The 17,598-nt window shown below is 32.6% G+C and overlaps 4 protein-coding genes across 5 annotated transcripts; 3 read left to right on the top strand and 1 right to left on the bottom strand.

Annotated features, from left to right (window-relative positions):
* The first annotated feature begins 1,490 nt into the window (after positions 1–1,490).
* On the top strand, positions 1,491–3,241 carry LOC110818311 (hydroxyproline-rich glycoprotein family protein). Its single transcript, XM_022047129.2, has one exon. The coding sequence runs from the start codon at positions 2,268–2,270 to the stop codon at positions 2,778–2,780; it is 513 nt and encodes a 170-aa protein (XP_021902821.1). The 5' UTR covers positions 1,491–2,267; the 3' UTR covers positions 2,781–3,241.
* A 2,376-nt stretch (positions 3,242–5,617) lies between these two features.
* On the bottom strand, positions 5,618–7,817 carry LOC110818397 (growth-regulating factor 5). Of its 2 annotated transcripts, none has more exons than XM_022047277.2 (5): positions 7,512–7,817; positions 7,192–7,375; positions 6,517–7,036; positions 6,010–6,412; positions 5,618–5,880 (listed from the first exon to the last, which is right to left on the bottom strand). In XM_022047277.2, the coding sequence occupies exons 2-4, from the start codon at positions 7,370–7,372 to the stop codon at positions 6,088–6,090; spliced, it is 1,026 nt and encodes a 341-aa protein (XP_021902969.2). In that variant the 5' UTR covers positions 7,373–7,375; positions 7,512–7,817; the 3' UTR covers positions 5,618–5,880; positions 6,010–6,087. The 2 variants fall into 2 exon arrangements, with proteins under 2 accessions (XP_021902969.2, XP_088074397.1); XM_088218271.1 differs by having other exon boundaries at positions 7,480–7,817.
* A 2,398-nt stretch (positions 7,818–10,215) lies between these two features.
* Positions 10,216–10,995, top strand: GER1 (germin-like protein 1). The gene has a single exon (XM_022047256.2). It carries the CDS (start codon positions 10,269–10,271, stop codon positions 10,887–10,889), a length of 621 nt encoding a protein of 206 aa, XP_021902948.1. The 5' UTR covers positions 10,216–10,268; the 3' UTR covers positions 10,890–10,995.
* Positions 10,996–12,436: 1,441 nt separating this feature from the next.
* LOC110818378 (uncharacterized) lies at positions 12,437–15,585 on the top strand. Its single transcript, XM_088218273.1, has 2 exons — positions 12,437–12,558; positions 13,380–15,585. Exon 2 carries the CDS (start codon positions 13,416–13,418, stop codon positions 15,537–15,539), a length of 2,124 nt encoding a protein of 707 aa, XP_088074399.1. The 5' UTR covers positions 12,437–12,558; positions 13,380–13,415; the 3' UTR covers positions 15,540–15,585.
* The last annotated feature ends 2,013 nt before the right edge of the window (positions 15,586–17,598 follow it).

Consider the following 17,598-nt stretch of genomic DNA (forward strand, 5'->3'; position numbering starts at 1 on the left):
ATGTATACACACACACACACACACACTGAGAGGGCAAGATACTCTATATTAGAGCGACATTTCTCCATCGACGTCGTCTACTTTGTTTTTTCAACTATGTATATAATATGTATAGGTGAAGGTAGGGCTTACAGAACTCTCTCTCTCTCTCTCTCTTTTTCTCATGTTGCATGATTTTGGGTTCTGATGTGATTTGTCGGAACTTTAAAAGGGTTCTTTTCCAGCTATATATATATATATAATTATGGGTGATTGAGTATTTACTTGCTTTGTTGTTTTGCTTAATTCTTCTCTTGCTTTTGACCCGAGATATAAACTAAAATATCCAAATTTTCCAAACCAAATTATCATATATATGATATGCTTCAATAATTTAACAAAATTGTATTATTTTTCATGTGATTATATAATAATATAGTTATATATATATGTATACACACACAGACATCATTTCATATCGTTCTATCCTTCAATTCTTTGCTTCTAATGGGTCTCCAGTCAATTGGTAAGTTTTTAGCCACAGAGAGAAACATAGCATCAATTTCCAATGCAAAATTTATGTTTCATCTCTCCAGCTCTTTGGTTTGTTTATGTAATTTTCCAACAAATACAAACTTATTTGTATAAACATATCCATAAATTAGGAAGCATTATGTAAAGATACATACATATTGGTTTATAAGTTAAATTTATAGAATTAACGACAGTTCAATAGTTAAAATTTTTATATTTTATTTTAAAATTATAAGTTTTAATATATAATTTATTATTTTATTAATGTATTATAAATCAAAATAACATAATATATAATGTTTGATAAAATAAAAGTAAATATTTAATTTATTTATTTATTAATTAAAAAGTATTTTAAAATAATTTTAAGAATAAAATGATAAAAGTAGGATTTACTTAAAGATCACTGAGTTCAAACTTTACTAAATATGTAGAGTTTGTTTTTTTATAGTTATAATATGAGCGGATGATAACTTGACTTATAATATTTGATTTAATTAAATCAAGTACTTAATCCACTAATATGTTAGTAGAAAAATAATGATCAAATTAAACACAATGTATTTAGAAGAAAAAAATATATATTTTAGAGGTAATATAAGTAGAGTTTAGTGTGTTTTTTAAAATGAATGTTGCAAAACTTTGGTATAATTCGTTACTAAATTTATAGTTTAAATTGTATGATTTTGCAAGACTATGCAATTAATTTTAAAATGAATTTTTTTTCTTTTTTAATCCTTGTTAAATTTATATATAAATGAAAAAAATAATTTTTTTGTTACTCATTGTTTAAATATTTAAAAAAATTGAAACTATATATATATATATATATATATACATAATATACCAATTTGGAAGATATGGGAAAGATTTTGGATGGGCCAGGTATGTCGCTCTTAAAAAACCCAAAAACCCAAAATCCAAAACAAGTGGCCCACAAATTAATCCAATCCAATTGACGATATTCATTGACAAGTCATGTACTAATCTTCTCCCTCTCCATCTCTCTCCCCCTGCATGCACTTCCTAAAAAGATTCTCCCTGTGCAAATCCTTTCATCTTCTTCAACCGTTTAAACCCACCTTCTCTTCCTCTCTCTGATTTCTGGCAAGTTGAAGATTCTTTCTTTATCAATGTAGTTTCTTTCTGCTTAATCTATCTTCTTCTTCCTCAATTTCAAGGACTGAATTATAGAATAAAACTACCCAGATTGAAGACTCTATTCTAAGGTTTTAGGCCCCTGATTCTCTTCGCCGGAATCCTTTAAGCTTCCGTTTTCTCCTGTTTCGAAGATTTGGTGTAAGCATCTGGACCAGATCCATTTGATTCTTCGAAAGATTAATACCCAGATTCAAAAAATTGACTACCTTTTTTTTTTTTTTGGTTGTTTTGCTGTCCCTGATTCTATTTTAGTAACCAAAATTCTACGTCTTGAATTGGGGGCGGAAGAGGACGAAATCAAGATGTTGGGACCAAACCCATTTGACCTTTTGGCTTGATTTTTCCACCTGAACGATCCTTGGCAGATACCTAGATTCAAAAAAACGACCTTTCTTCAATGTAAAAGCCCTAGCTTTCTTTAGCACACTAATCAAATAGCCCTGCAAGTCCCTGATTTGTCAAGAAAGGAGAGGAAAAATCGGGATTAGGGGCCAAACCCAGATGCAGGAATGCATTGAAACCCCTAATCCGAAGCAAAATTTGGACTGAAAGAGGGAAGATTTTTTATTTTTTCATTTGATCGATATTCCAAAATGGAGCCGCCATTTTCGAGCTTTTATGTCCTTGCAGGCCTCCTTTTCACCGTCTATGCTTTCCTACTCGTCGAGTCACAATCACAAAATGGAGAGAACACATCGCCTCCACCACCGCCTCCGCCACCTCCTCCACCTCCACCACCCCCACCTCCACCTCCGCCGCCATCCCCTCCATTGACACCGACTCCGCCGCCTTTAACACCATCTCCTCTGCCACCTTTGACACCGTCTCCGCCATTCTCCCCTCCTCCTCCCCGGCCGCCAACAGTGTTTAACCACGAGTACCCTAATGCAACGCCACCACACCGGAGAAGAAGGCGTCGGCATCATCCACCGCCACCACCACCACCACTGCGACAGTCAAAGCAGAAGCTTAACACAGGGAAGAAGATTGGGCTGTTGTTCGCTGGCATTGCTGCAATACTGCAGTTTGGTGTTTTTGGGTTCTTGGTTTTTAAGAGAAGGCAGCTGCTCAAGGTGAAAGACCGGTATGAAACGTGCTCTAACTGAATTCCTCAGTTAAAGTCTCAACAAGTCTTTTCGCCAATGTTCTTGTACCTAGAGGGTTTCTCTCAAGGTGCGCGGTTTATTGGAAGAAAATTTTTTTGATGAGGATTTTAATAGAGTTGGGGGCTCATTGGCAATCCGATTCCTATTCTTTAACGAGGATGAGTGGCGCCATCACGATTGATTGGAGTAAAGATGTCTCCATTTTAAGTTACAGTTCCTCTGTAAATGGTAATTATTGATGACAGTTTCTGATATTTTATTTTCTTGGCTTTTTTCTTTCCTCGGGGTCTCATCTATATCTCTTACAATTCAAAGTAGAAGAAAAGCTTTTGCGTCTTGCGTCATTCTTTCTTTACCATTTTCATCTAACCTGTGTGAATGTTGTGAAACCATGGAAGGATTACAATGACCATATCTAGTTCTTCACGTGTGGTAAAATTGACTCCTGATTCGTTCTGTAAGATTTGTGTTGTTTGATTTTATATTGCTCTTGCCAGCTTGAGAGAAACAATGTGGGTTTGTTTTACTATCTAATGGTAGATTAACAATTTGTTCATTTAGGTTGGCATTTTTTTTTCTTTTTCTTTTTTGGGTGAATTAATTTTCTTTCTGTAGGAATCAACTGCAGAAGTAGGCTATGAAGCTTACTTCAACAGAATTCATATTTCTAGTTGTCCTCTATTCAGTATAGGGTTTATCTGTGGTTGTGCACTTCCCTTTTGACCTCAATAAATGTCTTTACGGTTTCATGCAATACATTAGTTCAGCACTTACATTTGGGATGGTGAGAATGTTTGGACTTTGGATTTATTTTTGGATTTTGAAGCTGTGGAAATGGTGGATATAGAAATCGGGTTTATTATATGCTGGGATCCTTTTAATGGATTATGCCCTGCTCTTCTCATGGACTAATTTAAAATTTTCGAACTAATAAGCTGTTTGCAACCTGGCGTGAAATGTTGGAGATCGGGTTTTCAGCTTAGGTTTCTGCAGTTTGATATCATGAAAGAGAAGAGAAGATATACATCAGATGAATATATTATCAATGATTTATTTGCTGATGTCTTTACTTCTCATCTGAGTACTAAAATAGGATATGTTCTTCTTTACTAGGTTAGCACATGATACATCACCTTCTATTTGTAAGACTTAAAGTTGGTTTCTTTGCAGTTTTAGTAAAACATTCTGAGTGTTTGACCTAAAATCTTCCTCGCATGTCAGAAAGATTTCCTCGGTAGCCTAGACATGTTTCTATCTACTCATATTCTTCCAAATTGATTGGTAATTCTGTTAAGTTTGTAGGTTGCTTAGAATGTCTCGGTGATTCTTTTTCTTCTCTAAACTGATTTCTTTAAGACTGAAAGGTTACACTCATGACTGACAGTTTTTATTAGATGGCGAACTTCATATGAATATAACTTGCTGCAGTTTTGGCAGAGCATGAAACCGGACTTCCTAAATGTCACGTATAAAAGATAGTTATCCTAATGGTGGTCCAAAAAAAAAAAAAAAGAGGTTTGAGGGAGAAAGATAGTTCCTTCGGGTGTCTGTTATTCTAATATAAATCCATAGTGTTGTTGGCTATGAAGTGCTAGTTGCCTTTGTTAATTCCAATATGTTTGTTTGTGGTAATACAAGCTGCATAGTTATGATGGTAGTATATTTGATCGGGTCGGAATCATGGAACTACTAAGACTGTATATTAGGATTCCAGAGGGTTAGCTTGCCATTTGATGGGGATTTGAGATTTGGGTTATGGCAATGAGAAGCCCTTGGTTATTATTATAGAAGGTAGAAAAATGACTAGAGAGTTTGGTGGGGGGGTAGGTTTCGTTTTATATGGATGAGGGATTGGCTTAGGTGTGAACATGGAGATTAAGAGGAAGTCTCTCCCCTGAGGCAGCTTAGAATTTTCGGGGAAGATTGTTTGTTGCGGATGAACAGAAGTCGGAGTTTAGCATAGTCCTAGATTCCAAAGAGGTCTTTTAGAAGAGAAAATGAGTGTTGTGTGAAAGCAGGCAGGAATTCAAAAAGAGAAAAGCTTGCGTGGTTGTAAACACCAAACGCGGTTTTTCATAGCTAAGAATGAGATGTTTGCTTTTGTTAGTAAGAGTTTGAAAATCTTTATTCAGTAAGTGCCGTGCCGTACAACTCATTCTTTCCATTTTTAGTACTAAAAATAGATTCATACACCTTGTTTGGCTTTGAATTTGGTTAGCAGATTTTTTTTTTTTACCTTTTTTATTTTTTGGAATTTTGTCAATTAAATTCTCAAGGGTTTTTGGGTCAGACAGTATTTCTCACTAATAAACTAAAGTTTAAAGTTTGATTCTTATGTATTAACAAATACAAAATACCCTATTGAAAAGTTCAATTACAATAATATATGTTTTTATCAAAATACCCCAAATTTAAGATATCAAACTAACTTGATGATTTCAAGCATTCTTTTCAACCAAAAAAGAAGCCCTTTGGGCCCAAGATCCAAAACATTTTTCATAACATTTTAAGATGACAATTCTTTTCACCTCGGTTTCATTCCTATTCATTATTACTCACTATTTTTTGATTAAATGGTTGATATTATATATATATATATATATATATATTCATATTATATGAGAGTCTTGAGTTATTGTACTTCATTCTTAAGAAGTTGTTTTGTGATTGTGATGCATTTTTCACTGTATCTATGTAACATATATACTTTCATTTAAAACAAATAACTCCTATTATTAATTAAAAATCAAAGAAATCAATCAAGTCTCCAATGGGTAACCCCAAAACTATGAATCAGAAAAAAGCAAGATGAAAGCCATGTGTTGCTCACAATCAAGTCAGTGAAAGAGACCCTATATATATATATATATATATAGCATCATATCAATATACAAATATTTTGCATGCAGTCAAAAGAAGCATTTCTAAAACACTCTCATAACACACACAGACATATATGTTCGAGAAAGCAATCTGCTACTGGCCCTACATTATTAATCAACCTCTGCTGGCCACAATTTTGCACAGACCTCTGCAGCCGAGCCGAGTACTTTTTCGGCCATAGTATAAAGCTTCATCATTGTGGCCTCTGCAACATTATCTGTACAAACAAAAAAAATTCAAAATCAAAGCTAAAGAAAGTGATTGAAAAGCATGACAGAGGGAAGATAAATTAAAGGAAAATCATGAGTATAAATAAATAAAAATCAAATTATTTCATTTTAGTTACCTTCACGAACAAGGGTACCGTTTCATGAAAGGGAAAAAAAAAAAAAAAAAAAAAGGAACATGAGAGTTGATTTCGTGATTAATTTGGTGGGTATTCCCTAAAGAAGTGGTGAAGTGGTTTCTTGGACTCTTCTTTCTCTACTTTGATTGGCCTAGTTGGTGACCTCATATCCGCACCCAGAACAAAACAATGCTGCTGATCGTGGTGGTGTAACTGGTTTGGATTATAAGCAAGAGTTTGGAGATGCTGTATTGATGGTTCTTGAGAGGGAAAGCTCTTGTAGGAAGTCGTCCATGGCTGTTGTTGATATGAATTGTTGAAGTTTCTTATACTCCCTGAAGCTTCTGGGAAAAAACTTTTAAAACTTTTCTCATCCATGCCCTCGCTTGTACCTTCAAAATACCTATTTTGCAGGGAAAGAAAAAGGGATACAAACAATTAGAAAAAGTATCCCATGAATATGGAGAAGCTTTTTCTTTCTGGGTTTTAAGTTGGTAGAAACCAAACCTGAAATCCTTATCAGTCTGTGACTGAGAAGACCCAAAATCCAAAAAGTTGTGATGAGTTGTGTTGTTCTGAAGTGACAAATCAGAATCGGGATGGTGAAGCCTAGAGGAAGAAGAATAAAGGAAAGGGTTGAGGTGGGAGAGATCGTTGTGGGTATGGGAATATAAATCAGATGTTGAAGAGAAAGGTGATGATGATATAGTAGTGGTGGTGGGTGGAATATTAGGAAAGTTTCTCTTGACTGATGAAAGTGAAGAGATTGATGACGATAATGATGAGGATGATGATGATGATGATGATGATGATGATGATGATGATGATGATGATGGTGCTGATATATTAGTAACTTCCACAGGCTTTCCTGAACGATTTCTTCCTCTATGCATGTGTCTCTCACAGTACTTAGAATCTGGGTATGCCTCTTTTGAGCACCTCCATTTTTTCCCATCTGTTCTTCTGCATCTCCCTGGTTCTGGATCTGCTTTTCTCCCAAAACCCATTTGAAAATATCCCCACCCAACTGCCCCAATCCCCCATTCCCGCCCCAAAATTTTTCAAAACAAACAATACCCGGATTAGAAAAGAAAACACAGTTCATTATAAATGGACCAATCTATCTATATATATATATATATATATATACATGTGTAATGGTAGAGAGTGGTTGTTGCTTACTGGGTTGGTGGGGAAAAAGCCTTGAGGAGACAGAAGAGTATTGCAAGCTTCTTTTGACAAAGCAAATGAGTTCAGGTGGGACAGGGACTCCTGATACTAAGTATTTGAAGATGAGAGCTTGGTGTTCAAGTTCTTGCCATTGTATTGCTGTAAAAGGGCACCTGTTTCTTGCACTCATCATCCTCTGAAACACAAAACAAATACTAAGCAAAAAAAAAAAAAAAACAAACAGAAATTCTTGAGAGAATGAGACCCAAGAAGAAATTTCAGAGATTTAAAGAAGAAAACAGAATCTTGAGGAGAGATCCTTCTTCAGAGACCGAGGAGTAAGCTTTGTTGTTGTTGAGCTGTTTCTGTGTGTATATGTATATACATACATATATATGTATGTTTTTGCAGAATCCATTGTTTGCAGAATCTCCTGTGCATGAATAAAAACTCCAAGCTGGGTTCTGAGCGAGTCTGGTCCTTATTTTATGACTGCACCTCTGTTGTTTCTGCTTCTGTGGATGCTAATGTCTCTGACAACTTTACAGAAATCAATGAAAAAATTGTCAATGAAAAAAGATTGAAGAAAAATAATGGAGGGAGAATATTATAGTTTTATGGACTTTCTAGTATGCGGCTTTGGTGTTGCTGTGTATACATCATGCTCCTAAAACTGAGTGCCATGTCATTATACGAACCTGAAAAACATATTTGGATTTAGCAATCTTACAAGAAAGTTTCAAGAAAAGAGATTTTAATGCTTCTGTCCCTGATGTATCTACGCACACAAAGTCCAAATACTTGGTCCATTTTTAATATTCCAAAATACTTTATATTTTTATTTAATTTACAGACACTTTAATTGGCACAAATATTTTATTTCTGAAAGTATTATGTTAACTTAATTCGATTTATGTTATATGTTGCTTAATTTAATATTATTTTTTTATAATTTTCTGTATTTTTAAAAATATTTTTATTTAATTTATAACTGTTAATGCAATATTCATCATATAAGGTGTTGGGCATTTGATAATGCAATATTTTATATTATAAAAAAAAAATTATTATTTTTAATAATTTTTTTTTAAAAAAAAAAAAAATGCACATACAATATAGCAACTTCAAATAGGCTTATAAGTTGTGGGAAGTCATTTTCTGTAGATTAAATATTTTATATTTTTAATTTTTTACTTAAAAATTTAATTATTTTAAACGTCATTAAATATATAATATTTAATATGAATATTAATTCAATAAAAAATCTAACATGTGTATCATTTAAATTTACATAACGGTGGTGGCAGTATATATTAACGGTTATAAATAATAAATTTTTAAGAAAGATACATTTACCAATTTAAATGTTTTAATATGTATCATAATTTAAGAGTATAAAATAGCTTCAACCCTGTTTATAGTACGGAATGGGTGCGCTTTTTCTTGTTAGCGTTCTTCGAACTTCAATCAATTCTGAGTTTTTCCTCCGTCCTCTGCTACCACTCATTTCGGCCGTTAAAGAAGCTTTACTATATAATATAAAATAAAGATTTTGATTACACATCTGTATCCATCTATACATATACATATATATATATATATATACGTATATCTTTCTCATAAAAGCTTCAACCTGCTTCTCTGATATTCATATGACCAGTATATCAACGGTACATAGAGATAGTTTGCAACCCTCAATGCAAACTATTTAGTCCGATCACACCCTTACCTAAGCGGCAACTCATTCAATTATTTCCAAGAGTAATATATACATACGTACCTACGTACATACATACATATATATATATATATGTATGCATATAGGATGAGGATATTTTGGTAAATTGAAGTTGGTACAGAAATTTGCTAGTGAGGAAAAAGGATTGGATAGAGAGAGGTTTTGGTTTGTTTGGTTGGGAAACAAAAGCAGGTTGGCATGGAGGGAAATGTCAGGGAAGGAAGTGCAGTGAGGACAGGGTCTCAATTGTTTCACACTCTGCCCCATAACACACTCTCTCTTCCTTTTTATTTTGCCTCAACTAACTTACACTTACACTTACATTTAATTAACCCACAGTAATAATCGTGTATGTATATGTGTGTGTGTGTAATATCCAACTCAGAAAGTAGTCAAAATATGGTGTGACTGTTCTTGATAAATTGGGAAACAGTGTGCTAAAGAAAATAATTAATAATGATTTAATTTATTATTTAAAATGTCTTTATAAAAAGTTTGGTTTAGGAGAAGAATGTATTAAAGTATAAATAATTGATTGAACTAATTTTTATATGTTCAAATTTATGAAATAATCAGTTTAATCAATTATTTAAACTAATATCAAAATAAAAAATTTAGCATTTTAATTTCTGAAACTGAGTATGCTAGTATATAAATAATAAATCATTTTCTATCAACTCAAGTTTTTAATATAACTAGTTTGATATGTCATTTAACATTGTTTCGATAACATTATTAAATAACAAATAAATTTGCAATCTTATAGTATCCATGGAAGCAAGCAATGTATCGATGAAGAGAATGAGAAGAGCATATGCCTCTTAGATTTTGGGTTATCCAATTAATATGAACCTTAGCATGAAGGGAACTATTGTAGACCACATGCTCTTCCAATGGTTGCAATTTGATGGAGACATTAAAGCTTCAATGGAGGCCATTAGGGTTTCAGCTGGCAAAAAATGTTTTCTTATGACTTCCCCCATGTGCATCTTATTGGACCACACTATCAAATCCTTCATTCTTATTTCTCTCATTTAATTTAACACGTCCATATCCGGCCAAGAAAATTCTATTCAAATCATGAAAGTAATTCAAAATTTGCATTATGTTTGATTGAGTTAATAAAGAATTTACTTAAAAAAGAAAACTTCTGTCTATTCTTATTGTCCACATTCGAAGTAGGGCCAACACAAATGGCTAAAAATTTCATAGAATATAAAATTTGTGGTGGATAGTCTTTGCTCCCATTATCTAATCCTTCATGCTGATCTTTAACTACAGGCTCTATATAAACCTAGCCAAAATTATCAAAAAGAATGTCACAACAAATACTCAGAGACCATACTACAACATGTTTCACATTATCTTCCTCTTCTCTTTTCTTTTCTCTTCCTCTCATGCAGCTGATTTCTGCGTTGCAAATCTAAAGCGTGCCGAAACCCCTGCAGGCTTCCAATGCATTAGGCCAATCCATGTCAAAGCTAGCGACTTTGTGTTTTCAGGCCTAAACATGGCTGGAAACACTACCAACATCATCAATGCTGCGGTAACTCCCGCCTTTGTTGCTCAATTTCCGGGCCTTAATGGGCTTGGTCTGTCGACTGCACGGCTAGACCTAACAGTAGGCGGTGTTATCCCAATGCATACTCATCCTGCAGCATCAGAAATCTTGTATGTAGTGGAAGGTTCCATTAAAGCTGGCTTTGTTTCTTCTGCTAATACTCCTTATATTGAGACACTAAAGGAAGGGGATGTAATGGTTTTTCCACAAGGGTTATTGCATTTTCAATTGAATGCTGGTAAATCAAAAGCATTAGCTATTGTCACCTTCAATAATCCAGATCCTGGTCTTCAAATCCTGGATTTCGCTTTGTTCGGAAACAATTTGCCATCTTCCTTGGTGGAAATGACTACTTTTCTTGATGATGCTCAGGTGAAGAAGCTTAAGGCTGTTCTTGGTGGTACTGGATAGAGTTAGTCTCTCAATATATATTTTATTTTATTTTATTCTATATTCATGTATTAATTTAACTATCTATTTATCTTTGTTAACTAATAATCACGTGTTTGAGTTTGAAGATTTGGTATTCAGATAAATCATTTATGGAGTTTTTCACAAAAAATTTCTTATTTGAATAATTGACATTTTACTTTCTTTATAAGAAAATTATAAATTTGAGTCGAATTGTGCATTTTTTAAAATTTTTATTAAAAAATTATGTTACGATTAATGTATACGTGTCATTTAATTAATGAAATATATAAATTTTTGTTCAAAAAGTTAAAATTAATTATTCATTAACTGGATAATTGCTTTTCTTCTAAAAAGGATCGTGTGAGTTGGAGTCAAATTTTAATTTTTTGTGTTTTTTTATAAATTCTCGTGAAAGTTTTGTGCATTTGGTTTGGTGGGCAAAACATAAATGGGTAAAAAAAAAAATACATGAACCGAAAGAGAAAACACATGCACGTCAAATATAAGTAATCCTTTTATGATATCTATTGTATAGTTATATATATGTATATGTATTCTTTAAGATAATCAAAGGTAAAAAAAAAAAAAAAAAAAACTTGTGTGTATATAGACGATAAAATCTTATCCATTTCCTATGGTGGAAGAGTGTTTGAATGGCAAATACCCTTTTCCTGTTTCGGTTTCAACTGCTTTCCCCATGTGCTTGATGAGATATATATTTGTATGTCTTCACGTACTTCAGAAATTGTAAAATTAACATATTAAAATTATTTAAATAATTTAGAATATTTTTATTAATCTTTTCTCCTCATAATTTAAGTTATTCTTTTCAATTTTCTCAACATATAATTTTATTTTATTTTTTTAAAAAAATCATAATCATTACATTTTTAAAATAAATTTTATTTAAATATTTTGTAATTAATGATAATAAATTATTATTATGTTTTTATTTTAAATATTAAATTAACTATTCGTAAGAAGATTATATAAACTTACTAAAAATGTGATTAATTACACTCATAACACAGTTCTATCTCACAAAAATTAAAATTAAATGTATGTCTATCATTATTATTATTATAAATGGCCGGCCCCGAATCTGCTCTTCATTGGGTCAGCCCATTTTACCCAGAGTCTAGAGGGTCGCATCGCTCGTTAAGCTAAGTTGATAATTTAATTAAATATTACGAATTTAAATTTTATTATAAATATAAAAATAACTATATTATGAATTATAATTTTTAATTTATAATATATAATTTAATAAAATTAAATATTTAATTTATTAATATATCGATTGGTATGATTAATTATAATTAAAAAAAAAAAAAAAAATCTCATATGTTTGGCATCTATTCATTACTTAAACCCCAAGGTGTAGGAACGAGTCATAAATCATTTTTATTACTTACAAACAAAATAAAAAAAAAGGGGGGGGGGGGGTTAAGATACTTGGGCCATGTCCTTTTTTGGTGCCTAACTTGTCATCACAGTATTGTGGGTGGCTTTAACTTTGTGAATTATGCACGCACACGCACACGCACACGCACACACATGGTTGTCTATATATAGAAGACACACACGACTCGAGAATTGGATTCATGAGCATACTCAAATCAACTTATTGATTCTCTTGTTTCCTTTTCGGTCAGATCTCTTTTACGTAAGTAATGATTTACAATTCAGAAAATATTGTTAGAGAAACTTGCATTACTCTTTTGATTATTTCTTTATTACTAATATTTTCACTAATTATTATGTAATTAAATTATTTATACCTCTCTTTTATATATATATATATATATATAATTGTATCTTTAGTTAGTTAAATTGTACTTTTGTATATTTAAATTTAAAGATAAAAATAAATTGCTTGATATTTATTAAAATCTTAAGCACAACTTCTAATTTGAATGTTATACTTTAATTCCATTTAATAACAAAAAATGAATTATACATATTTTTATTTTGTTATTTTGCAATGGTATTTGTGGCATGACATATGTTTAATGGAGCGAACTGATAGATATGTTTTTTTTTTTTTAAAAAAAATAAAAAAATTTAATGATTAATTAATTACAATGACTTTAAATTAATTAAATGTTAATTTTTAATTTTTTCAAATCCTTAGTTCCTTCTCCGTAGAAGAAACTTAATCTCACTTTTAAAATGCAATCATCCTTGCCATCTATCTATCTTTTTATATTCCCTATAAAGCTTCTCATATAGATATATATTATAATTTCCAAAAAATGAATGATGATTATGCTCAATATAAAAATAAACACCATTAATCTTTTTTTTTTTTTTTTTTTTCTCTAGAATCACAAAAAAATAAGTTCATAAAGACACAAGTAATGATGATATAATAAAAAAGACCATCAAGGTTGATTTCAATACTCAAACTCATATTTTTACTAAAAGAAATAAATAATAAAATTTGTATTTAATGATATCTCTTAAATAATTTTTTTTTTCTTATAGGAGTTTTGAAGCTTTGAAAGAGAAAGTAAAAGGATCATGTCAAATTTCTCAGAGAGAGTCAGAGATTTGTGGAACTTATGGGAGATTCGAGGCATGATTTTACTAAGTCTTTGTTTGCAGATCATCTTAATCGTATTCGGGTCAATAAGAAAGAAATGCCCAAATTTCTTAATTCGTATGCTTCTTTGGTCAGCATATACTTCAGCAGATTTGGTAGCTATAACTGCACTAGGAAATATGGCGAGAAGCCAAGGTGATGTGGATAATGATTATTCGAAACCAAGTCGTGACATTCAAGCATTTTGGGTTCCATTTATTCTCTTGCATCTTGGTGGACCTGACACTATCACTGCATATTCCTTAGAAGATAATGAGTTATGGTTAAGACATTTTTTAGTTCTTCTTATCCAAATTGGAATTGCATTTTATGTCTTCATAAGATCTTGGAAGAAGACAACACTAACGTTTATAGCCATTCCACTATTTGTCACCGGCATTATTAAGTATTTAGAGAGGACTTGTGTTTTGAAGTCTTCAAGCTTTAAGCATTTAAGAAACTCATTATTGTTCAAACCTCAAATCAAGTATGTGTTGGTCAAAGAGAAAGAAACTGAAAAGGAAGTGTTAAGGAGAGAGGTAAAGGAAGAAGAAAATACATTATTAACTCACGAAAAGGTTGAGCCAAACAGCAATTATCTTTGTCAGGCTTATTACTTATTTAAGAGATCCAGGTATTTGTTTGCAGAACTTATCCTTGACTACTATGAACGTGTGGAGAGTTACTCCATCATTCATAATAAGCAACCAAGTGATGTGTTCAAGCTTATAGAGATCGAGCTTGGGTTTATGTACGATAAGCTCTACACCAAGGCAAGCTTTGTTTATTCCTTCCCAGGAATTTTTCTTCGTTTAATTTGCTTTTTTTCCTCTTTATCAGGATTCATCGCCTTTTCAGTTAATGTGGATGATCATGATTACCCATTAATTGACATTAAAATAACTTACATACTCCTAATCGGAGCTATTAGTCTTGAGATTTATGCATTTGTTGTGCTCCTTTTATCAGACTGGACACATTGTTGGCTCGCCAAACAGGAAAAAATAAAAACTTTAAATTCATATCAATTGCGAAAGAGGTGGTCAAGATCAATGGCACAACATAGCCTAATAAACTTTTGTTACAGGTTATATGGAGAAAATATGGATTGCAAGTGTATAACTTGGAAACCTGTCAAACAAGACTTGCTGACTTTAATTTTTAAACAAGTTTTGCAGAAAAGTAGCACAATCAGTTATGATCGATACGATCTTGAGTTGTGCAAGAAGTTCTTGTCTCAAAGAGGTGATTATGTACTTGGAAAAAGGAATTGTTTGGATGAATTTTCTTGGAGCACAATCAAAGTAGAATTTGATCATAGTCTACTTCTTTGGCATATCGCTACTTATCTTTGTTATGTAGCTGATTTTCCTAAAAAAGCAAATCTCAAAGTTATAGAACCGAATTGCCTAATTAGCAAATACTTATCAAACTACATGATGTATCTACTTGTTGAATGTCCATTTATGCTTCCCAAAGGTATTGGTGAGATAAGGTATAAGGACACATGTACAGAGCTTATAAAATTTCTTGAGCTGAAATTTGAGTTAAAAGGATTTCCTGATCATGAAAGGGAGGCTTCAAAGGCATTGCTACAAGTGGAATTTGATAAGTCAGAAGATGAAAGAGGAGACCAGAGTAAATCAGTTCTATTTGATGGGTGTAAACTTGCAAGGCAGCTACAGTCCTTAGAAGCTCGACCAGGTTGGGACAGAAAACAAAAATGGGAGATGGTAAGTGAAGTATGGGTAGAAATGTTAGCATATGCAGCCAACCATTGTGGGTGGAAAGAGCATGCACAACAGCTCACAAATGGTGGAGAATTGCTCACCCATGTTTGTGTTCTTATGGCTCATCTTGGCTTGAGTGAACAATATCAGCTACAAAAACAGTACATCAAACGAATGGAAATGCCTACTTGGGTGTGCTATGTTTGTGTGCCTTCACTATGTATTTGTATTATCATTGTTGAAACTTTCAAATTAGGAAAGAGATTTGTGATTAGCGTAACTAGATTAGTAAGCTTGATGAATCGTATTAACTGTTCAAAAGCTAAAGTATAAGATCAATTTGTATCGCTGAATCAACTTTTTTCGGCACATTATTTCATTGATGGTTTCTGGTTCTGTAGCCAAGCTTTACAGACGCTACAACCACCATAAAAAGAGAAAAATAACTGCAGCCAAAACCCTTTTTTTTTTTTTTTTTGGTAATGATTTCATAACCCACTTTGGAAAACATGTTTGGACATTAATTTGTCTAAAAAAGTGTGCTTGTTTGTTTAATACCTATTAATAACCCGTTAAATAATAAATACTCATCATTTTTTTTTTCACATATTTTGTCCTCTATATATATATTTTATAAAGTAAAAATTTATATATTTATCAATAAATTTCTTAAATTTAAATAATTTTGACACTTGATACAGATACAAAATTTCTATATGCACGTAACAGTGATCACATTAATAATTAATTTTATAAAAAATATTATTTAATTTGTAAAATACAATAATAGATATTGTTGGTACTGATGAATATTCAATATAAAATTTTATTATATTTAAATATTTAATAAAAAATTATATATTAATACTCATATATATATATATATATATAAGATAATCAAAAGACAAAAGAAAAAACTTATGGATAGAAATCAACAAGCAACTTATTATTAGTGTGTGTGTGTGTGTATATATATATATATAAATACTCATCTTTTTCTCTGTTGTCACTTTAAGAGGGAATAAGTATTCAGCTGTCTTCCCTTGAGATATATTTGTTTGACTTTATGATTACATGAGCATATAAATTACATACTATATAATCAAGATACAGTATAAATTAATAAGACTTATTTTGATTAACTTAGCCTTTTTTAAAAAAATAAAAAAAAAATAAAAAGAAAAGAAAAGAAAACTGGTTAGAATTTATTATTTGATGTGTATACATATTTCAGAAATTATAAAAGTAGTAAATATTAGAATTATTAAAAATTTATATAGCAACAAAAAATTAATTACCGAAATTATTTAAAAATATAAAATATTTTTTTTTGTAATTCTTTCTCATAATTTAAGTTATTTTATTCAATTATTTTTAATATTTAAAGATATTTTAAATCGTAATTATTACATTCTTAAATATTTTGTAATAAGTATAAAATTAATAATAATTGTGTAGCGCCCGGACCGAGGAGGAAAAAAAAAAAAAGCCACGTCGGCAGCCACGTCAGCAGGCCCGGTCAGCAGTCCCGGCCAACCGGGGCCTGCCACGTGGCAAGACCACGTCGCTCCGGAACGGGCCACGTTGGCGATCCGAGTGGGCGTGATCGGACGGCCCAGATCAATCGCGCGATCGGACGGCCCAGATACAATCGCACGGACGGCCCAGATACAATCGCACGGATGGCCCCATACGAGGCGCTATACGGGCGTCCGTGCAGGTCGCCGATCTGTTGGGAGGAAGTGGGCGATAGAAGATTGTTTGGCCCGGATTTGGTGGAAGAAACCACGTCCAAGATAGTTAAGATCAAGAAGAACATCCAGACAGCTCAGAGTAGGCAGAAGAGTTATGCCGATACCCGGAGAAGGGACCTGGCCTTTGAGAAAGGCGACCGGGTGTTCCTTAAAGTCACCCCCTTCAAGGGAATTAGCAGGTTCGGCAGGAGGGGAAAATTAAACCCCAGATATATTGGACCCTTTGAAATCTTAGACAAGATTGGTACCACTGCCTACAGACTTGCACTGCCTCCTGAGCTCTCCCGGGTTCATAATGTGTTTCATGTATCTATGCTACGTAAGTACAATCCGGACCCTTCTCATGTCTTGGCTCACGAACCGCTTCCACTCCGAGAGGACTTGTCTTATGAAGAAGTACCGGTCAATATCACGGACCGAGAAAGCAGAATACTCCGCAACCGGGAAATATCATTTGTAAAAGTCATGTGGCAGAACCACACGCCCAGGGAGGCGACTTGGGAACTGGAATCAGAATTTAGGGCCCAATATCCCCATCTGTTTGATCAAGAGTAATGAGGCAAATTTGGGGACCAAATTTCTTTATGGGGGGGGAGAGTTGTAGCGCCCGGACCGAGGAGAAAAAAAAAAAAAGCTAC

The sequence above is a fragment of the Carica papaya genome, chromosome 4 (genome assembly GCF_054855325.1).
Source record: "Carica papaya isolate Zhongbai chromosome 4, ASM5485532v1, whole genome shotgun sequence".
NCBI classification, from domain to species: Eukaryota; Viridiplantae; Streptophyta; class Magnoliopsida; order Brassicales; family Caricaceae; genus Carica; species Carica papaya.

Bases quoted from the DNA above. Each gene is read 5' to 3' on its own strand.
- LOC110818311 (XM_022047129.2), top strand. From the start codon at position 2,268: ATGGAGCCGCCATTTTCGAGCTTTTATGTCCTTGCAGGCCTCCTTTTC.
- LOC110818397 (XM_022047277.2), bottom strand. From the start codon at position 7,372: ATGATGAGTGCAAGAAACAGGTGCCCTTTTACAGCAATACAATGGCAA. The intron at 7,037-7,191 runs GTAAGCAACAAC...GGATTGGGGCAG, and splicing joins GCTTTTTCCCCACCAACCCA to TTGGGTGGGGATATTTTCAA. The intron at 6,413-6,516 runs GTTTGGTTTCTA...CCTGCAAAATAG, and splicing joins CAGACTGATAAGGATTTCAG to GTATTTTGAAGGTACAAGCG.
- GER1 (XM_022047256.2), top strand. From the start codon at position 10,269: ATGTTTCACATTATCTTCCTCTTCTCTTTTCTTTTCTCTTCCTCTCAT.
- LOC110818378 (XM_088218273.1), top strand. From the start codon at position 13,416: ATGTCAAATTTCTCAGAGAGAGTCAGAGATTTGTGGAACTTATGGGAG.